At 37.8% G+C, this 20,890-nt stretch overlaps 2 protein-coding genes and 1 long non-coding RNA gene across 3 annotated transcripts in view; 2 read left to right on the top strand and 1 right to left on the bottom strand.

Annotated features, from left to right (window-relative positions):
- N4BP2L1 (NEDD4 binding protein 2 like 1) overlaps positions 1-230 on the top strand; it is a 31,591-nt gene extending 31,361 nt beyond the window's left edge. Inside the window, exon 9 of the mRNA XM_027775690.1 lies at positions 140-230. The gene's annotated coding sequence lies outside the window, so the exon portion shown is untranslated. The remainder of the gene's footprint in view (positions 1-139) is intronic.
- BRCA2 (BRCA2 DNA repair associated) overlaps positions 1-20,890 on the bottom strand; it is a 95,300-nt gene that overhangs the window by 484 nt on the left and 73,926 nt on the right. The window contains 5 exon segments of the mRNA XM_006158439.3: positions 1-422; positions 8,512-8,643; positions 10,849-11,093; positions 20,547-20,685; positions 20,780-20,890. The exon segment at positions 1-422 is cut by the window's left edge and continues 1 nt beyond it; the exon segment at positions 20,780-20,890 is cut by the window's right edge and continues 4 nt beyond it. Of these exon segments, the coding sequence (XP_006158501.1) occupies positions 1-422; positions 8,512-8,643; positions 10,849-11,093; positions 20,547-20,685; positions 20,780-20,890 (1,049 nt within the window).
- LOC102491507 (uncharacterized) overlaps positions 12,880-20,890 on the top strand; it is an 8,512-nt gene continuing 501 nt past the window's right edge. The window contains exon 1 of the long non-coding RNA XR_335987.3: positions 12,880-13,139. This is a non-coding gene — a long non-coding RNA (uncharacterized LOC102491507). The remainder of the gene's footprint in view (positions 13,140-20,890) is intronic.

Raw genomic sequence — 20,890 nt, 5'->3', positions numbered from 1 at the left:
GCTGAACCAGACAAAAGGCCTTGTGTATTTATCAGTGCAAGTTCTTCATCAGCTATGGAATTACTTTCCAAAAGACAGATTTCATTGTATTTTTTAACTGGAGTCATCTCAGGAGAATTAAATTCTTTTTTCTTTATAGGTGTTTCATATTTGGTGCTACAACTCCGTGGTGGTTGAAACGCCTTCTTTGCAGCCGGAGAAACAAAAGTACAAATGGGACTAATGGGTGGCGGTAAAGGGAGTCTACTCAAGAAATCCAAGGCTCTTCTCTTTTTGCAGTCTTTTGGGTCTTCAATCTCTTTCTCTCCTTTACATGACTTTGAAGTCATGTGGGCTGATCCAGGTGTGAGAACAGACTTTTCTACTGGTGTACAATGTGACAAAGGACTTCGATAATTTATCTCACTATTAGGAGAAGACATCTAATAAGAAAACAAAAAGTAGCCTATCATAATTATATACTAATATATAAAACAAAATTAACTTTTCATCAACAATATTTAAAGACAAACATAGCACACATATTCTCATTTCCCTAACTGCAAATAGACTAAATGATTTAAGAGACATTCGTATTATTATTCCTATTCCAGAACAAGTAATTTTGCTTAAAAGGATATAAAAATGATATAAAAAGGGGAACCAGCAGTTAGTGTAATGGCTATGTCGCTGGACTCCCATGTAGTCGACCGCGGTTTGTGTCCCGGACCCGGTGGCTTAAAACTCACGCCGGACGCATGTGCGTGCGTGCCCAAGATCCCGAGAGGAGAATGGAGGAGAAGGGACTGTGGAGTTACCATCCCCCCTGGGGGGTGATTTCTTGCTTTCTGTCTCTATGTCTCTCTCTGTCTGTCTGGCGAGTGCACGCGCCCTACAGTGAAAATCTCTCAAAAAAAAAAAATGTAAAAAGAAAGGGAGATGGAGAGTAATCACAGTGAAAGACAAAACAGGAGGTAGGGGACACCACCTATGCTTTTTACCTTTAAAAAAAATTCCTTAAGACAGAATTAGAAGGAACCAAAGGAAAGCAGTGCCATGCTGGCCTAAGCTAATCACTAAAGCCTCCTGCCCAGGCTAGGCTGCCTTTGCCTTCAAGATCATCACCCCAGTTCCTGCAATTGCAGAGTTAGAAGGAGCAAAAGGAAGGCAGAGCTGCACCAACCTCGGCTGATCCCCAACACCCTCTGCCCAGCTTAGAGTATAGGAGAAGTTGTCCTTGCCCACATGTCATGCTGTGTGCAGTTCATGACTTCGGCTACCACCTTACACTTAGGCTTCCCAGCTGAGCCCCCATCCAAATTGAGACAGAGAAGTTTGCGTGGATAGGAGTCAAATAGCTGAACACAGTGAGGCTCTGGAGGAATTCTCTTCCTACGCTCACCCCAGCTGAAAAAGGAGATAAAACACCTCTGTGTAAACGTGGACCCAAAACTCTCACTGTGAATGCTACACTCCCATCCACAGTAGAAGAAGGAAATGGCACAGAGCTAACTCACATAGGGAAGCACACAAGCACACAGCTACAGAAACCTATTCCAAAGAAGTAGCAAGAAGTGAGTACATCACCAGTTGATTAAAAATGAAAGCAGGGCCTCAAGAAATATGAGAAAAAAAGGAAATACTTACCCCTCAATGGAACACAATAAATCCTCACCAACAATGGATAAAACACAAGAAACCACAGAAATGTCAGAAAAAGAATTCAGCATATTTACCATAACTAAACTCAATGAGATGCAAAAGAAAACAGACAACCAATTTTAGGAGATGAGAAAATATTTCCATGAACTTGAAAGAAGAATTTCATAAGGAGGCAGATACTCTGAAAAAAAAAAAAATCAGCTTCTGGAGATAAGAAAATGATGGAGGATATGAAATCTCCCTCAGAAGTATTAACAGCAGATTATTAGACTATGCAGAAGAAAGAATCTCTGACCTTTTTGAAAACAAAAGTTCCAACTTAGTCTAAACAACCAAGAAAAATGGAAAAATAACCATTAAAAATGAGGAAAGTGTGGGAAATCCTAGACACCATTAAACAGCTGAGTATTTAAATAACTGGTATTCCAGAGGGTGAAGAGATGGGTAAAGGCTTAGAAAATCCCTTTCATGATATATTAGCTGAAAGTTTTCCAAATTTAGAGAAGCACGTAGAAATCCAAATCCCAGAAATACAGAGAACATCAGATAAATTTAACACATCATATAAAAATTAGACACAAAGACAATATTTTAAAAATGGTGAGAAAGCAATGCCAAGTTACTTGCAAAGGTTACCCCATCAGATTAACATCAGACCTCTCAACTGAAACACTATAGGCAGGAAAGAGGGGGAAGGCATATTCAAGACTCTGAAAGAAAAATAAGTTCAGCCAAGAATACTATACCTATCAAGGTTATCCTCAATAGGTAAGGAGAAGTAAAATAATTTGCAGATAAACAAAAGCTGAAAAAATTCAGAAGTAGATCAACTCTTCAGGAACTACTTAAGGGAATACTATACCTGAAATACTAAAGGGAGATAAATAAAAATAAGACAACATAAAACAACTAGAAATGTTAATGTCAACTAGTGAACGTTAATGGATTAAATTCGCCAACTAAAAGACACAGATAGGCCTAATGGGCAGAAAAAAACAGGAACTCGCTATATGTTGCTTACAAGAAACACACTTCAGGGAACTAGCAGTTAGCGTAATGGCTATGTTGCTAGACTCCCATGTAGTCAACTGCGGTTTGCGTCCCGGACCCGGTGGCTTAAAACTCACGCCGGGCACATGTGTGTGCGTGCCCAAGATTCCAAGAGGTGAATGGAGAAGAGATTGCGGCGTGACCATCCCCCCTGAGGGGTGATTTCTCGCTTTCTGTTTCTATGTCTCTGTCTATCTGGCGAGCGCACGCACCCTATAGTGAAAAACCTCCCTAAAAAAAAAAAAAAAAGAATTGATGTAATGTCTGTCGCTAGACTCCCATGTAGTCGACTGCGGTTCGCGTCCTGGACCCGGTGGCTTAGAACTCACGCCGGGCACGTGTGTGTGTGTGTGTGCGTGCCCAAGATCCCGAGAGGAGAATGGAGGAGAAGGGACTGCGGTGTGACCATCCCCCCCTTGGGGGTGATTTCTCGCTTTCTGTCTCTATGTCTCTCTCTGTCTGGCTGGGGAGCGCCCACGCCCTATTGTGAAAACCTCTCAAAAAAAAAAAAAAAGAAAAAGAAAAAGAAAAAGAAACACACTTCAATGAGAAAGATATACATAGAAACTGAAGGGCTAGAAAAAGTCCTTTTGTGCAAACAAAAATGAAAAAAGTCAGGAGCTGTGATACTGATACAAGACAAAATAGACTTTAAGATAAAAAAGGGTAAAAAGAGACACAAAATAACACCATAACGTTCTAGATGGATTAATACACCAAGAAGACTTAACAATTACATGTATTTATATGCACCCAAAGCCAAGGAAACCAAATATGTAAAAGAAAAGCTTCTAGATCTAAAGGGTGATACAGACTGCAACACACTAATTGTTGGGAATTCAACACCCCACTGTCAATATTGGACAGGTCATCTAGACAAAAAATAAAGACACACAGGAACTAATTGTTAACTATAAACCGAATGGACCAGACAGACATATATAGAACATTCTATGCAGTAACTACAAATATACTTTTTTCTCATCTCCACTGAACATTTTCAAAGACTGACCATATCATAGGGCACAAAACAAGCCTCTACACATTTTAAAGTAAAGAAACTATAGTCTGACCACAATGGAATTAAACTTGAAATCATACACAGAGCCCTTGAGAAAATATGGAAACTGAACAACGTAATCCCGAATGACTTCAAAATTACTGAAGCAATTAAGGTTAAACTCAAAAAATTCAGTGAAACCAACAATAATGAATACACTGCTTTCTATAACATTTGGGACACAGTGAAAGCAGTCATAAGAGGAAAGTTTGCAGCCATTAGTGCTCACAAGAAAAAAGTAGAAGGTGGTGAATAACATCACATTTTAAGGAACTGGAAAAGCAACACAAAGATGAAGAGAAATAGTAAAAATTAGAGCTGAAATAAGTGAAATAAAGACTTAAAAAATACAAAAAAATTTCAGTGAAACAAAAAGCTGTTTTTTTTGAAAGAATAAACAAAATTAACAAACCATTAGCTACATGAAGCAAGAAAAACAGAGAAAGGAACCAGATAGATAAAAATTAATAATGAAGCTGGTAACATTACAATCAATATATCAGAAATATAAAAAGTTATGAGAGAATACTGAGTGACTATATCGCAACAAACTAGAAAACCTAGATGAGATGGACAAATTTCTAGATTCATACAAGTTATCTAGACTGATTCAGAATGAAATAGAAAAACTGAATAAACCAATAACAAGTGGTGAGATTGAATCAGTAATAAATGGTCTCCCAACAAAGAAAAGCCTGGTTCCAGCTGGCTTCACTGCTGAATTCTATAAAACTTTTAAAGAAGAGCTAACTCCAAAATCTCTTCCTATTTTTATTTATTTATTTATTTTATTAAAAAAATTTTTTTTGGAGAGGTTTTTGCTATAGGGTGCATGCACTCGCCAGAAAGACAGAAACATTCAGAGAGACAGAAAGCGAGAATTTACCCCCCCCCCCAGGGGGGATGGCCACACCGCAATAGTTTCTCCTCCATTTTCCTCTCGGGATCTTGGGCATGCGCATCTGGTGTTGAGTTTAAGTCACCGGATCCAGGACTTAAACTGTGGTGGACTACATGGGAGTCCAGAGCCATAGCCATCACACTAACTGCTGGTCCCTATTTATTATTATTTTTTTTAGAGAGAGAATTTTGCTATAGGGCACGTGGGCTTGCCAAAGAGAGAGAGAGTCAGACAGAAACAGGAAGTGAGAAACCACCCCCCGGGGGGATGACCATGTTGAAATCCCTTCTCCTCTATTCTCCTCTTGGGATTTTGGTGAGTTTCAAGCCACTAGGTCCAGGAATCAAACTGTGGTCAACTACATGGTAGTCCAATGATGTAACCATTATGCCATCTGCTGGTCCCTCCTCAAACTATTTCTAAAGATTCAAAAGGAGAGAAGGAATCATCCTAAACTCATTCTATGAAGTCTTAATCACCTCGATACCAAAACCAGATAAGGCCATAACAAAAACAGAAAACTATAGACCAATATCCCCGATGAATACTGATGCAAAAATTCTCAATAAGATATTAGCCAACTGAATCCAACAGCACATTAAGATTATACACTAGGACCAGGTAAACTTTATCCCAGAGATGCAAAACAATAAATGTAATACATCACATTAAAAGGAAGATAAAACCATATGATCTTATCAGAAGATACAGAATGCATTTGATATAACATCCCTTCATGATCAAGACTTTCAGCAAAGTAAGAGTAGAAAGGACACATAAATACACATAAATCTATAGCGTTTTTTATACACCAACAATGAACAGATAGACAGAACTGAAGAAATTCCATTTATATTAGTCACAAAATGAATAAGACTTTAGGAATAAACCCAACTGAAGAGGTGAAAGACCTTTACAAGGAAAATGATGAAAAAAGAAATCGAGTAAAATATGGAAAAAAATGGAAAGACATCGTGTATTCTTGGAAGAGTCAATATAATCAAAATGTGAGTTCTACACAAATTAGTTTCCATATCCAATGCATTTTATTTTTTGGAGAGATTTTCGCTATAGGGCACGTGCACTCACCAGACAGACAGAGAGAGACATAGAGACAGAAAGTGAGAAATCACCCCCCAGAGGGGATGGTCATGCTGCAATCCCTTCTCCTCCATTCTCCTCTCGGGATCTTGGGCACGCAGGCACACGCGCCCGGCGTGAGTTTTAAGCCACCGGGTCCAGGACGTGAACCGCGGTCGACTACGTGGGAGTCCAGCAACACAGCCATTACGCTAACTGCTGGTTCCCTCTAATGCAATTTTGATCAAATTGCCTGTGATTTTCTTCTCAAAAATCAAGAATCATAAATTTGGGCCAGCAAGTTGTATAATGCTTAAGGAGCCAGACTCCCATGTGGCTGACTGTGGTTCCTGAAACTGGTAGCTTGCTTTCTCACTTTCCCTCTCTCTGGTCAAATTAAAAAATAATAAAAATAAAACTAAATAATTCTTTAAAAAAATCATAAAAGATCCTGTATTGCCAAGGTAGTACTGTACAAAAATTATAAAGTAGGAGGCATCTCACTGCCTGACTTCAAACATACTACAAAGCAGTGATAATCAAAACAGTATGATACTGGCACAAAATGGATGCACAGACTAATGGAACAGGATAGAGAATCCAGAAATTAATCAGGAAATATATAGCAACTGGTTTTTGACAAAGGGTACAAGACAATGCAGTGGAGCAGTCTTTCTAGCAAATGGTGCTGATAGAACTGGAAGCTACCTGAAGAAAAATGAAACTGGACCCCTATCTCTTACCACTAACAAGAATCAACTCAAAATAGATCAGAGATTTAAATGTAAAGCCTCAAACCATAAAACAACTGGTAGAAAATTTAGGGGAAGCTCTTAGAAGATATTGGAGTAGGCAAAGATTTCTTAAATAAGATCCCTAGAACAACAGGCAATAATCCCCAAAATAGAAAGATGGGATTACACCAGACTAAAAGTCTTCTTCATGTCAAAGGAAACAAATAGAGTGAAAAGACAACCCTCAGAATGGGAGAAAATATTTGCAAAGTATTCCTCAAGGAAGGAATTGATAACTAAAATACATTAAGAAACTCAAACAGCTCACCCATAAAAAAATGAATATCCAATTAAGAAATGGGCCAATGAACTGAATAGATAACTCTCCAAGGAAGAATTATGAATGGCCAAAAGACATTATGAAAAAATGTTCAAAGTATCTTGTCATAAGGGAAATGCATTTTTTCCAGGTTTTTGTTATAGGGTATGTGCACTCTCTGGAGAGAGACAAAGAGAGAAAGTAAGAAATCATCCTCAAGGAGAGACAGCCATGCCTCTTCTCTTCTCCACCATTTTCCTCTTGAGATTTTTGGCACATACACGCATGTGCCTGGTGTGATTTTCAAGCCAGTAGGTTTGGGACTCAAACAGTGGTTTACCATGTAGGAATCTAGCACCTTAACCACCATGCGTCCTGCTGGCCCTGGGAAATGCAATTTAAAACCACAATGAGATACCATTTAACCCCAGTTAGAATGGTTAGTATCAAAAAAAATAATAAGTGCTGGCAAGACTGGTGAAAGGGAACCCTCTTACACTGTTGGTGGGAATGTATTTAAATAAACTCTGTAGAAAACAATATGGGAGTTCCTCAAAAACTTACAAATAGAACTACCATATGTCTCAGTAATCCCACTCCTTGCCAAAGTACAGGAAAACACTCAGTTGGAAAGAAACTTGCACATCCATGTTTACTATAGCATTATTCACAATTGTTAAGACATGGACACAGTGTAAGTGTCCAAAATTTGATGACTGGGTTGAAAAACTATGGCACATATGCACTATGGAATATTAGCTATAATTAACAATTGGACCCTATTGTTTGATTCAAAGTGGATGAATATAAAAGACTTAAGTGAAGTGAGCCAGACTTTTAAAGATACACACTGTATATCTCCACTCAATATGTACTGAATATCTGTACTCTATGGCAGAAATGGAAAGATCCAAAGATACGATAGTAGAGAGTATAAGTGTAGATACCAGAGACTATAAGGGCAGGAAGTGAGTGGTAGACACTGGGTAGTAGAAGAAGAGTGGGAGGGGTAAAGAGAAGTTCTCTGTCAAAAAAAAAGTTATGTAATTTTTGCTTTATAAAAATAAAAATCAAGGGGAAGCAGGTAGCATGGAGGTGAAGGTGTAGGATCCCACATGGCCAACTATGCAGTTCTAATACTGGACTTGGCAATTTGAAAATCATGCCAACTGTGTGTGCATGTGTGCTCAAAATCCCAAAAGAAGATGGAGGAAGACAGATTATAGTGGGGCTTTATCCCCACCCCGTCTCTCTCTGGTGAGTGCGCAAGCCCTATAGCAAAATAAATAAAAGTTAAAATTTAAAAAATCATTAGTAGGTTAAATAAAAATTAGCGTTTTAACCATTTTGAGAATACACACTGCCTGAGTTCTATGACCTACTTTTTAAGACTTGGAACCTTGGGCAATTGCTTAACCTCACTCCATTTCATAGTCTCGTCAGCAAAATGGGGGTGATAATAGCTTTTATCTCAGAAGTTGTTACATCAAATGAGTTAATATAGATATACTTAGCAGGTGTTGTTTAAAAGCTATCTTCAAAGAGTTTTATATTCTTGCTTCTATAAACAAGATGTAATTTCTGAATAACCTCTATCTATAAGGAGCCACATGATTAACTACACTTTTTAATTAAATTTAGGTATCTTTTACTAGGTACACACCAATATATACTGTTGTCTCTATATATAATACTTATAATATTCTTTAAATTTGCATCAACTTACCATAAACTTATTTCCTGTAGCAATGATGGGCTCTGAAGTATAACCTTTAGTTGGAGTGGACCACTTGGGATCATTTGCATTAAGTATACACATAAGCTTGTTCTCTGCTTCACTGCAAAAGGTATCAATATTCTAAGAAAATAAATTTGAAAAACTAGTAAGTTGTGAGTCTATACATTTATGTTTTAGAAAATATTTCCTTTAAAATCAGAAAGAAAAAATTTATACTAGAACAAAAGAATGAAACACCCAAAATTTGCCAGCAAGTGTCAAGCATACTAATACAAAACCAACATTAGTAATTTAGGGGAACCCAGTTGTTGGAGGGAGGAGGGGAAGGGGCACAAGCGGAAGAGAGAAAGTATGTACATACAGGAAAGAGGTGTGAAAGGTCTTCTCAGCCATCTAGTGTAACCAGTATTTATCATGTGACAGTGGATTTGAAACTGGAAGACGAGGGGTTGTGGGAAGGGGCTCAAGTTTTAGCTGTATTGTCTAATAGAAGAAAACCATCTAACATCTAGAGTACTCCTTTGGTTAGTAAAATGAGAGCACTGCCTCACCTGCCTCACATCTGTTGAAATTATTACCTGAAATACTGCATAAGTTAAACTACTGGGTTGTCGGTAAAGTCACAATGCATTTTTGCATATAAAAACATAGAAAAAATAGGTAACTTTTCTGACAACCTACTACACACAACTATTGTTTCAGAAGTCACAACTGGTCAAATACCAGCAATTTCATGTGGTTTGACGTACTATATGAAAGTATTTTGTGAAACTTTAAAATGCTATGCAAATTAGTCTTCACAGCAGGATTAGTGGATTGCCCCCAAACAGGTCTCAGAGAAAACCTGGGAGGTAAACAGTAAGTTCCCATGGATGCAATTCCCATCCCAATTTAGAAACTAGATAAATCAGTGTTATTTTCCACTAAGTGTATCAAGTCTTAAGTAAAATATTAATCCTGAGTTCCTTTATATAGCTGCCTACGTTAATGCTTTTAAATGTAGTTTTATTTACATAAATTTTGAATAACACACATTTCAAATATTAAACTACAGAATTAAGAGGCTTTTTTTGTGGATTCTTCACTAGTTGCTAATTCATTTATTTATTTTTTAAGAATTACTTAATTTTATTATTATTATTTTAATTTGCTACAGGGCATGTGTACTTGCCAGAGAAAGAGAAAGAAAGTGAGCTAGCAAGCTGCCAGGTCCCAGACTTGAACCATGGTCGAGCATGAAGCAGTCCACTGCCCTAACCACCATGCCACATGCTGGCTCACTAGTTACTAATTTAAAAAACCCAAAATATTACTGGGAGGCAGCACAGCACAGTAATTTAGAGTTTAGGTTCTGTATTTAGATGACCTAAGTATGGATCCTGGTTCTACCAACATTGCAAGTGGCTCAGGATAAACCATTTAACCACTCCGCACGACAATTGTTGAGTAGTAAATGAGACAAGCATGACACAGTAAATACTCAATAGACATCAGGTGATATTATTATATAATGTGTTGGGTCATCGGAAAAGTTATGATATATATTATATTTTTCTATTTTTTCCAGGCAAAAATGGCATCATGACTTTTCTGATGACCCAATATATATAGACTTAAGTATAAAATGATTTGTGTCTCCTATTTGGAATTCATTCAAATCAAAGAGATATATAAACTGTATGAAATACTAGATGTAGAGATTAAATGTAAACTTGCTATCTACACATTATTAACTCATTATGTGGCTGACTATGGCAAACCACAGTAACCCATATTAATCTTGTTACAAATGTTCAATTTGCTCACATGGTCTGAATCTTTGAACAATCTTCTCATAATTTCTTCTAAGTCAATTCCATTCAAATCATTCTTTTCTCTCTGGAAGCTGTCATTTTCCTACTACCCATCTTCTTAGATTCATGGGCAGTTAAAATAATGATGAAATCTCACTTTTTATACTACCTCAACTATTCACTTTTCATAAAAGTCACTTCCTTGATAGTTGACTATTGAATAGGGAAATACTAAAAATGTGTGGTAATGCCTGAAAAGTATATATTTACCTCGGGACTAGCAGTTAGTGTAATGGCTATGTCGCTGGACTCCCATGTAGTCGACCGCGGTTCGCGTCCTGGACCCAGTGGCTTAAAACTCACACCGGGCATGTGTGCGTGCGTGCCCAAGATCCCGAGAGGAGAATGGAGGAGAAGGGATTGCAGCGTGACCATCCCCCCTGGGGGGTGATTTCTCACTTTCTATCTCTCTGTCTGGCGAGTGCACACACCCTATAGCAAAAACCTTTAAAAAAAAAAAGTATATATTTACCTCAACAGTATTTTTCATTTTGTTGAATCTCTCTTTAAAGTGGTTCTCTTTAGGACTGGAAGAAAACATGGAAAAATCTCCAGCAAATAAAGTAGGAATTCCTGATTTCAACTGTGGTCGCCACTGAAGGTTGCTTGCAGCAATTAACAAATGAGGTTTAATAATATCTTCATTAAGATCTACCCAAAACTTTATGGCTAGTAAATTATGGCATTCATCTGACACATAGACCAGAGAAGTAAGACCTAGGAAGAAAAAAAAGTCACCATAAATAAATGTTAGATTTAAAATGCAAGGAACCTCTAATAAACTCATTTGGTATATGCTAATGGTAAAAAGAAAATGGAAACAACTGAATTTAGAGGAAGCTCAGGATTTCCAACATGATCTGTTTCTTATAGTGCTAAAATTCCAATGCCAATATGACAACACATTGTATTAGAGACCATGGGGAAAAAAGTCTATCCATACACTGCTGGTGAAAATACAGATTTGAGCAACTCTTCTGGAGAAAAATTCAGCAACACCTAGCAAAGCTACATATGCACTGATCTTTCTATTTAGCAATCTCACTTCTAGTACTCCACTCTGAATATAGACTTCTAATAACAGTAAAATACACATGAACGGGGTTTAAGAATAACATTGTGAATGAGGTTATTAATTGAAGCACTGCTTGAAATTTTAACACTGGAAGCAAACCTGTATCAGCTCATCCATAGGAGAGTGTTTGGATAAACTTTGGTACATTCATAAAGAAGTATACTGGGAACAAGCAGTTAGCGTAATGGCTATGTTGCTGGACTCCTACGTAGTCAACCGTGGTTCGCGTCCTGGACCCGGTGGCTTAAAACTCACGCCTAGCGCGTGTGTGCATGCGTGCCCAAGATCCCGAGAGGAGAATGGAGGAGAAGGGATTGCGGTGTGACCATTCCCCCGGGCGGTGATTTCTCGCTTTCTGTCTCTATGTCTCTGTCTGTCTGGCAAGTGCACGTGCCCTATAGCGAACCCCCCCCCCCAAAAAAAAATCAACAACAACAACAAAAGAAGTATACAATACACTGTAAAAAAAGAAATGAGGAAAATCTCTATGACCTCATTACCAAGACAGTGTTAAGCGAAAAATGAAAAGCACAAAAGAAACGCCAGAGCTTTTCTTCTTATAAGTGATATAAAAATTATGCATGTGACCTGTTCATCTGAACAAAGAAATACAAGAAGTATAAACCAGAAACTAGAGGGAGAGGATGTGAGTGGACAAAAAAAGGAGGACTGGGATGGAGGTAGCTGGGATGAGGAGGAAGTGGCATTTCTCCAAGTATATTTTTATATAGCTCCGACTCTTACAACCACAGTGATATGTCACATGTCCTTAACATATCCCCAACACAAACATAACCAGGTATGAGGGAATCCATGGAAGTCAAACATTCCCCAAGAGAGCCTGGAAGCAATGATGACTCACAATAATGAGCACACCTAGCAACCAGGTCTTGGTTCTAAAACACTAGTTTCATTTTGTTTCGTTTATTTTTCTTTTCTTTTCTTTTATTCCTTTCCTTTTTCCTTTCCTCTCCTTTCCTTTTCTTTCCTTCCTTCTTTCTTTCCGAGAAATTTTTGCTATAAGGCACATGCACTCGCCAGAAAGAGACAGACATGGGACCAGTAGTTGGCATAATGGGTATGTCGTTGGGACTCCCATGTAGTTGACCCCAGTTCGAGTCCCAGACCCGGTGGCTTAAACTCACGCTGGGCGCATGTGTGTGCATGCCCAACATCCCGAGAGGAGAATAGAGAAGGGACTGGCATGGTCATTCCCTCTGGGGGGTGATTTCTTGCTTTCTGTCTCTCTATTTCTTTGTCTTTCTGGTGAGCGCATGTGCCCTACAGCAAAATATGCTCTCCCCCCCAAAAAAAGAGGCAGAGACACAGAAAGTGATAAATCATCCTCCAGGGGGATGGTCACACCACAATCTCTTCCCTCCATTTTCTTCTTGGGCTTTTGAGCAAGCATGCCCAGTGTGCGTTCTAAAACATTGTTTTCTACCAAAAAAAAAAAAAAGAAAAAAAGAAAACAAAACCCCCCCCCAAAAAACAAGGTTCCCTGGAATACTTGCTGATTCTAGGACTGAGTAACAGATATATAAGAAAAGCCTGAAATATCCTGTGATGCCAGAAAGTAAGGAAGTGCTCAAAAAAATGAAAGAGGCTGATTGAAAGAACACAGGAGTCAAGATGAAGAAGTTCCTGGTGCCCAAGGCTGAGATAATTTGAGCAACGAAAATATAAAGGTACTGAATTTTAATCTGTAGAACACAGTAAATATTTTTAAGTTCACACCAATATACATAATTAAATAATAAAAAATCAGGGTGAAAAAGGGACACATTTTTCTTGCAGAATTCCAATTAATGCAAAAGGAAAGAAGGAAAAAATTATCATTAAGCAAATACCTCAGTAATAACTATAGCAAATAAATCAATGGATGGATACTAAAATAAATGGGTGAAAGTTTGGGATGAAATAAGACTTCCCCAGTCTCAAAAAAAAAAATCTCACCAAACATTCAGTACTACAAAAGGTAATTATTTTATAGCTGTGAATATTGTCAGAATCAAAACTGAGTCATTTTTGTTAACTTACAACTAAATGATTACACTGAGTGCACATGTGCCCATGGTGTGGGGCTGGCTGGAACCTGGGGTGGATAGTGGCATCGTGACCCTGTTAGGGTGCTGTTTCTCTCTCTCTTACTTGAAGAAATAAACCTAAAAAAATAAATCCAGGGAATCTCTCTCTGTCTGTCCAGCGAGCGCACGTGCCCTATAGCAAAAACCTCTCAAAAAAAAAAAAAAAATCCAAAGAAATCTACAGTGTAGGTAATAATATGTATACCAATGTTAACTTCTTGATTTGAACTATAATGAAGACTATGCAAGATGTTAACATTATGTGAAGCTCAGTAAGGAAACTGTGTACTATTTTTGTAACTTCTGAAGGTCTGAAATTAGTTCAAATTAATTCAAAATAAAGTTTCAGAATTCTAATACCAAAAATGGGTAGGGGACACTGGATAAGCTGGGACAGGTCTGAGGTTAGGAAAACCTGGGGTTGTACTAGCACTAATAAACACTCAATCTTACTGCTTATAGTTTTTTCTGTTATTTGGAGAATTGTGCATCCCCATATAAATGATAGGAATGGAAAGAAATGTCATTATCAGATAATGATTTGTTTATCCTGCTACAAATGAAGATTTATCCTTTTATATTTTTTTAACTTTAAGGTAGACTTAAAAATAATTTAAACCAAATATTAAAACCATGCTTTTGTATAGATAATGAGTTTCCCAAGCATGTTCAATTTTCTAATTTTGAATTTGCCTCTAATTATATTAAAATGCTGATTAAAGTACTTCCCTTCTCTCAAATGTCCTGCAAAACAAAACTTCAGTGTATTTTCATTTCCTTTTTCTATAAAAAAAGCTTTCATAACTGGATCAAACTGCATCAGAAGAAATGAAAGCCAAACTTATTTCTCTGATTACCATTCATCTTGTACAAATGGTAACAACTAGAAGACTTTTTTTAAAGGAAATACTCTTGGTATGTTGGCATTAAATAAATCTTCATGAAAGTAAAAGCATTCTGCAGCTTTGTAGTATGGGCCTACTCTGAATTTACATAGAATTCTTTGTTGTACCTTTTTTTATTCCTTTTAGAACATTTCACTGAAAAACAAAGCACTTACAGTTTGTAAAACTACTTTCATACATTTTACTGGAGTGATTCCCTGCTCAGGACACAGGTTGTGCCCCTGCAGCTTTTACAGACTGCTGGCTATTGACAACTTACATCCATGGTGCTTCCTGGGCTGCCCTCGAAAGGCTGTGTCTTGCCTAAGGTTATGCCTGCTCCCTTAAGGATGCTAGCACTGAACCACTGGCTCCTACCTCAGGCTGGTATGACTCTGAATGGCTACTTTATCTCTAGAAGTGTCCATGGGCCTGACTTACCCTTTGTGATAACTGTATAGCAATTCAATTTCTTTCTCTGCCCAATCCTGTTGGGCAGTGTTCCTCCCTCAAAGGGGTTGTTTTTAGAGAACTTTCCAATAAATATGCATTAGATTTGTGAGTCTGTTTCTCAGGAAATTCAGTCTAAGAAATGGTCTCGTGTAATTTATTCATTTATTCATAGAGCTTCTGTAATCTAGTAATAAAGCATTCTATTAAAAATATAGACATCCCCCTTTTAAGCCTAACTCTCAAATGTTGGGTTTGATTGTGTTTATTTTGTTGGCATTAAGTATAAGAAAGAATACATGCGCTTTAGAGACTGGAGATATGAGTTCAAATCACTTTATAGCACCGTGACCTTGGGCAGGTTACTTAACCTCTCTGAGCTCATTACTTCATCTGTAAAGCAGGACTATAACAGCAAATGAATAGTGCTACTATGAGGAATGTATGAGATGAAACCTACCTAAGGTTTCTACATCCCATTATGTTAGAAGTGGGGACAGAAAAAAACTAGAGTCCCTGTCCTCAAAGAGATCACAGAATTGCTAGGGTTGGGGGGTAGGGGAATTCCAAAATGTAAAAGCAGGACCACAGATCATGTGATGAATGCTGAAACAGTCAAACTCATGAAATGCTACAAAAGCTAGAGGAAAGAATATCTAACCCCCTATAAGCATCTGGCTAGGAGGTAACACTAGAGCTGAATAATGAATGGGAATAATTCATTGAGAAGGGAAGAAGAAAGTGAAGAATATTTTTAAATAGAATAGAAGCAACCACAAGAGGTCTGACACTTCTATATGGATTCTTCCACTTGCATGGCTATTTATTAGGTCACTGGGAAAGTCATGACATACAAAAACAGGAAAGTCATTTCCTATGCAAATATGTGTCATGACTTTCCTGATGACCCAATATATACTTCATCCCCTTTCCCTCTGTAATCATGAGTTCCCTCTGTGACCGGAGAGCTATTAGATACGGTTCCCACAGGTGACTGGGAACTATGCTCCACAACTCTTCTCTTTTTCTTCCACCCTCAATTTTCATCCCCTTTTTTAGCTCTTTTCTCACCACATATATCTCATCTGTCTGTTATGAGCACTTTCATTTGGAAAAAAAAAAACCACTCTCTGGATCTCAATTTCTCTTCTAGTTATGGTTTCATTTCTCTTCTATCCTTAAAGCAAAACATCCATGAAAGACCTATATTACCTGTCTATAGTTCTCTCTTTTTATTTCCCTTGCCTCAATTCAATCATTCCTTCACTCTCACCACTCCACAAAAAGGACTCCCCTCCCTGGTGCTAAAACTAATGATCAGTTGTTAATCTAAAACCCAATGATCAATTATTAGTTCTCACCTCACTATCAATGTTATCAAATAGCATTTGGCAGACTTAATCACTCCCATCTTAACAATTCTTTCTCTTGGTTTTCAGTAAACTTCATTCTCTTCAGTATTCATGCCGCCTTCTGGCCATTCCTGTTTCCTTTACTAGTTCTTTATGTCTCCCTTATCTCTTGGTATCAAAGTGCTTTAATCAGTCCACGAATTTCTTTTCTGTCTACTTCTAATCCATAGTGACTTCCGTTAATTCCTGGCTTTAAATGTCACCTGTATGTTGATGGCTTCTAAATTTATTCAGCCCAGACCTTCTGCCTGGAAGAGACGCCCATACTGCCATCTGTCAAGCAGACATCTCTGCTTAGATATCTAATAAGCACTGTCTAATAGTGAATTCCTGACTCTCTCCTGCTTTTCTTATAGTCTTTTCTTCTCAGGAAATGGTAACTATTTTTCCAGATGCTCAGAACCATCCCATATTGTTCCTTAACATTCAAAATACAAACAAGGTCACCAACCATGATTACCACTTCCATTACTTTTGTCTGGTTCTTCATTATCATCATCACCATTATCTCTTACCTAAACTCTGGCAATAGCTTCCAATTAGTTTCCCTGTTTGTAGCCTCCCACACACTACAGCCTATTCTTTCCTTTTTCTTTTTCTGGAGAGTTTTTTTTTTTTTTTCTTGGCTATAGGGCGTGTGCGCTTGCCAGACAGACAGAGAGAGAGAAAGCGAGAAATCATCCCCCAGGGGGGATGGCCAAGCCGCAATCCCTTCTCTGTTCTCCTCTCGGGATCTTGGGCACACACGCACACGTGCCTGGCGTGAGTTTAAGCCACCAGGTCCGGGACTCGAACTGCGGTCGACTACATGGGAGTCCAGCGACATAGACATTCCTCTAACTGCTGGTCCCCACTACAGTCTATTCTTAACAGAACAGCCAGAATGATCCTGTAAAAATCATCAGACCTTGTCACTATTCTTCTTTAAATTTTCTTGTGATTTTCCATTACTTTCAGAGTAGAAATGAAAGACTCAATGTTGAGTGAAATGAGCCAGACTTTGTATATCCCCACTCGATTTGTACTAAGTGTCTGCACTTTACAGCAGAGGTTGAGAGATGGATGGAGAGAATGGGGGTGGATGCTAGCGACAATAAGGGGGGAAAGTGATTGGTAGAGAGTAGTGGTGGATAGTGGGTGTAAGAAAATAAAATTTAGGAGTCATATCTGCTTACATGTCTGTTAAACTAGCTTACAGGTTGTTTCATTAATCTTGATCAAATTATGCAAGTTTAAGTGCAATTTACTTTTGAATACTATAAATAATAAATTTCTGTTCACTAGAGAAAAATCAAAATCAAAATCAAATAGTTCACTATAGTGTGTATCTGTTAATTCACTTGGCATCAAAAGAATGCTGAAAGGATAGGACTAGTGTGCAAAATGTTTACAATCTTCTGTAAAATTGCAGTTTATCATTAGTTTGTACCTGTTGTTGTTATAAATATTACCTGTATTTTTGGTATGTACAACTTTATACTTTGAACCTTGTATCTGTGAATTTGCAACTGAAATTTGTTTTGTCAGTGTTTTCTGAATGAACTGAATAAAGTTTCTGTTAAAAAAAAGCTACCCACTCTATAACAAAAACCCAAGTATGACTAATATGAAGTGGTATTGCAACAATGTAGCATGCTAGCATAATACAGTAAAGAAAACCCTCAAAGCAATAAAACAAAACTAACCAAACAAAACATTTTCAGAAAGGAGCAAAAGAAAAGACAAAGAGCCCAACCCACAAGAAAATAAAACTCAAAGAATTGAAATTTCTAAAGTTCTTCACAGTTGATTCTTGCTACTGAACTTAACATATAATTCAATAAAATAGAAGTCTGACTATGACATAGATGATAAATGACCATGTAAGGTGATAACGAGATTGTAGGACCAAAGAAAGTAATTGAGGATAATAATATAGCAACGCAATGGGTCAGATATATGCATTAGAAATAGCAGGGAACGGGACTTGCAGTTGGCACAATGGCTATGTCGCTGGACTCCCATGTAGTCGACCACGGTTCAAGTCCTAGACCCGGTGGCTTAAACTCACGCTGGGTGTGGGTGCGTGCATGCCCAAGATCCTGAGAGAATGAAGGAGGAGGGATTGCAGTATGGCCATCCCCCTGGATGGTGATTTCTATCTCTCTCTGTCTGGCAAGTGCACGCGCCCTATAGCAAAAACCTCACAAAAAAAAAAAAAAAAAAAAAAGCAGGGAATAGGGACCAGCAGATGGAATAATGGTTACATTGCTGTACTACCATATAGTCGACCATGGTTTGAGACCTGGAACTGGCAACTTAAAACTCACGCCAGGCATGTGTGCCCAAGACCCCAAGAGAATACTGGAGGAGGGTCTGTGGGGTAGTCATATTCCCTTGTGGGTCAATTCTCACCTTCTGTCTCTCTGTCTGTCTCTTGGTCTCAAGCTAGTGGACATGCCCTATAGCAAAAATCTCTCAAAAAAAGAAAAAAAAAAAAAGGGAATAAAACAGGTATTGCAGTAAATAAAATTGAGGATATAAAAGCTAGGTATAATATTGGTATATAAAGATGGAAGAGACAAAGAAGTAGAAGCAATCAAAGAGATTAAAAATAAATTTAAAAATAATCTGACATAAAGCTAACTGGTGTTCCTGAAGTAGGAATCCCAATAAATGGAACAAGACTACTCAAAGATACAAAATTTCTCTGAATAAGAGAAAGCATTGAATTTGCAGATTAAAAGAGCATCCTATGTTCCAGAAGAAATGTATGCAGAATGTTTATAGTAAGACATAGTTTAGTTAAGCATCTAGACTTGCAAATATATCTTTAAGCACCCAGACGCAGAAAGAAAATTACTTAAATGGGGAGAAAAATTAGTCCATTCCCAGACTTTCCAAAGTTGAAAGAGCAATTTCTATGAAATTCTTAGGGAAGGGAAAAAGCATGACCCTATAATATTATACCTACGCAAGATATAGTCTCAGAATCAAAGCAACAGGCATATATTTCAAACATGTGAAGCCCTCATGGAGTATGGTATTCTTGAAGGCTTCTCGGGAAACAACAAGCCAAGGAAACAAAACAAAACCAAAAATCTGATGATAAACTTTAGCCATAGAACTGAGTAAGGGAGAAACCAGGAAAGCGCAGTTGGTAAACAATCCATCAAATATTTGAGAGCCCATCTCATACCACACACAGCTTAAAATATATATATATAATTTATTTAGTTTTATTTATTAGTATCATCAGTTTTTAATTTGCTAAAGGGCACATGCATTATGAGAAAAAGAGAGAGCAAGTGAGTGCGCATGAACTGCCAGGTCTGGGACTTATACTGCAGTCCTCCATGTGGGAGTCCAGAGCTCCAACCATCTGCCGGCCTCAACCACAGTTTTAAGAGCTGAGGAATAGCAATAACAAAGTCTTGCCCTTTTAGAGCGTATATTCTGGAAGAAGGAGAAAAAAATACCAACATAAATAAATAAATAGTTAGGTGCTAAGGAGAAATTTTAAAAAAGGGCAAAGGGGAGAAAGAGTGCTGGGCTGGGAAGCAGACAAGGTTAGGGAAGGAGAGACTTTTGTAAGGCTGCTTTGAACCATAAGAAACCAAGTAAGTTAAACATGCAGTTTGAGGAAAGTTTTTCTGGGAGACTCATCTGAAGATGAGCACACAGGGTCTGAGATGAACAGCATGGAAAGCGTCACTATAACTGAAGTGAAATGGGAGCAAGAGTGCTAGAAGGCAAGGCTGAGCTGCCTGGTACACAATAAATAACTCATAAATGGAAAGCCTTGCGCTTCAACAGGGATCTAAGCTGGGACTTGACATCTGTGTAGTACTTAGGTAGATGAGTGTATGGCTTTACAGATAGGATGGAAACAGGTATGAAAAGAAGAATGTGCCACGTCATATTTAAAAATAATATAGACAAGAATTTCGGCAAAGATATTGGGGAGCAGTACAAGCTAGAAGATGTGAAAAGTCTGAATAATCAGATAACTACAGAGGTAGATATAATTGGTAATTACTAAAATGCTGCAATAACTTTAAAAAAATCTAAAATTAAGTAGCATGGAATAGGAGTTTTTAGCTTGAGATAATGTACAACTGTTTTACATTAAGAATCCAAACAGGGTCAAAAGAGGCCTACTTTCAAATCTCTAGCTAGCAAATTCACCAGTTGGTAATGCCAACTAATAATAAAGATGAATTTTAAAAGACAATACTTTTTGAAAGAAACAAAAAGGTACAATTAGATACACTGCACATTACCTATTTTTTTCACAACAGAAACCACAAATCCTATTAGGTCCACCTCAGAACAAGGGGGCTGAAAGTCTGGATCTAATAATCTGTCGAAGTGAAGGAGCTCCCTTGGCTGGTAAACCTGTAATAAGATTTCATCTGAAGCCTACAGAAAAGACAAGACACATTCAGTATATGGAGTGTCTATAGGCTAATATGCATTTATCAAAATTAAAGAATTATAAGAGTGTTTTTTTTACCGATAGCTGTTGATACTGAGTTTTTCTCGTTGCTGCTAATTGTATGCTAGCTCTCTCAGATTTACTTTTAGATTTTGATGTTGCAAGATGATAGATTCGAAATCTCTTTCC

Source organism: Tupaia chinensis, unplaced genomic scaffold, assembly GCF_000334495.1.
Source record: "Tupaia chinensis unplaced genomic scaffold, TupChi_1.0 Scaffold000597_1, whole genome shotgun sequence".
NCBI classification, from domain to species: Eukaryota; Metazoa; Chordata; class Mammalia; order Scandentia; family Tupaiidae; genus Tupaia; species Tupaia belangeri.
The sequence above is the reverse complement of the archived record's forward strand: the minus strand, read 5'-3'. Positions and strand labels throughout refer to the sequence as shown.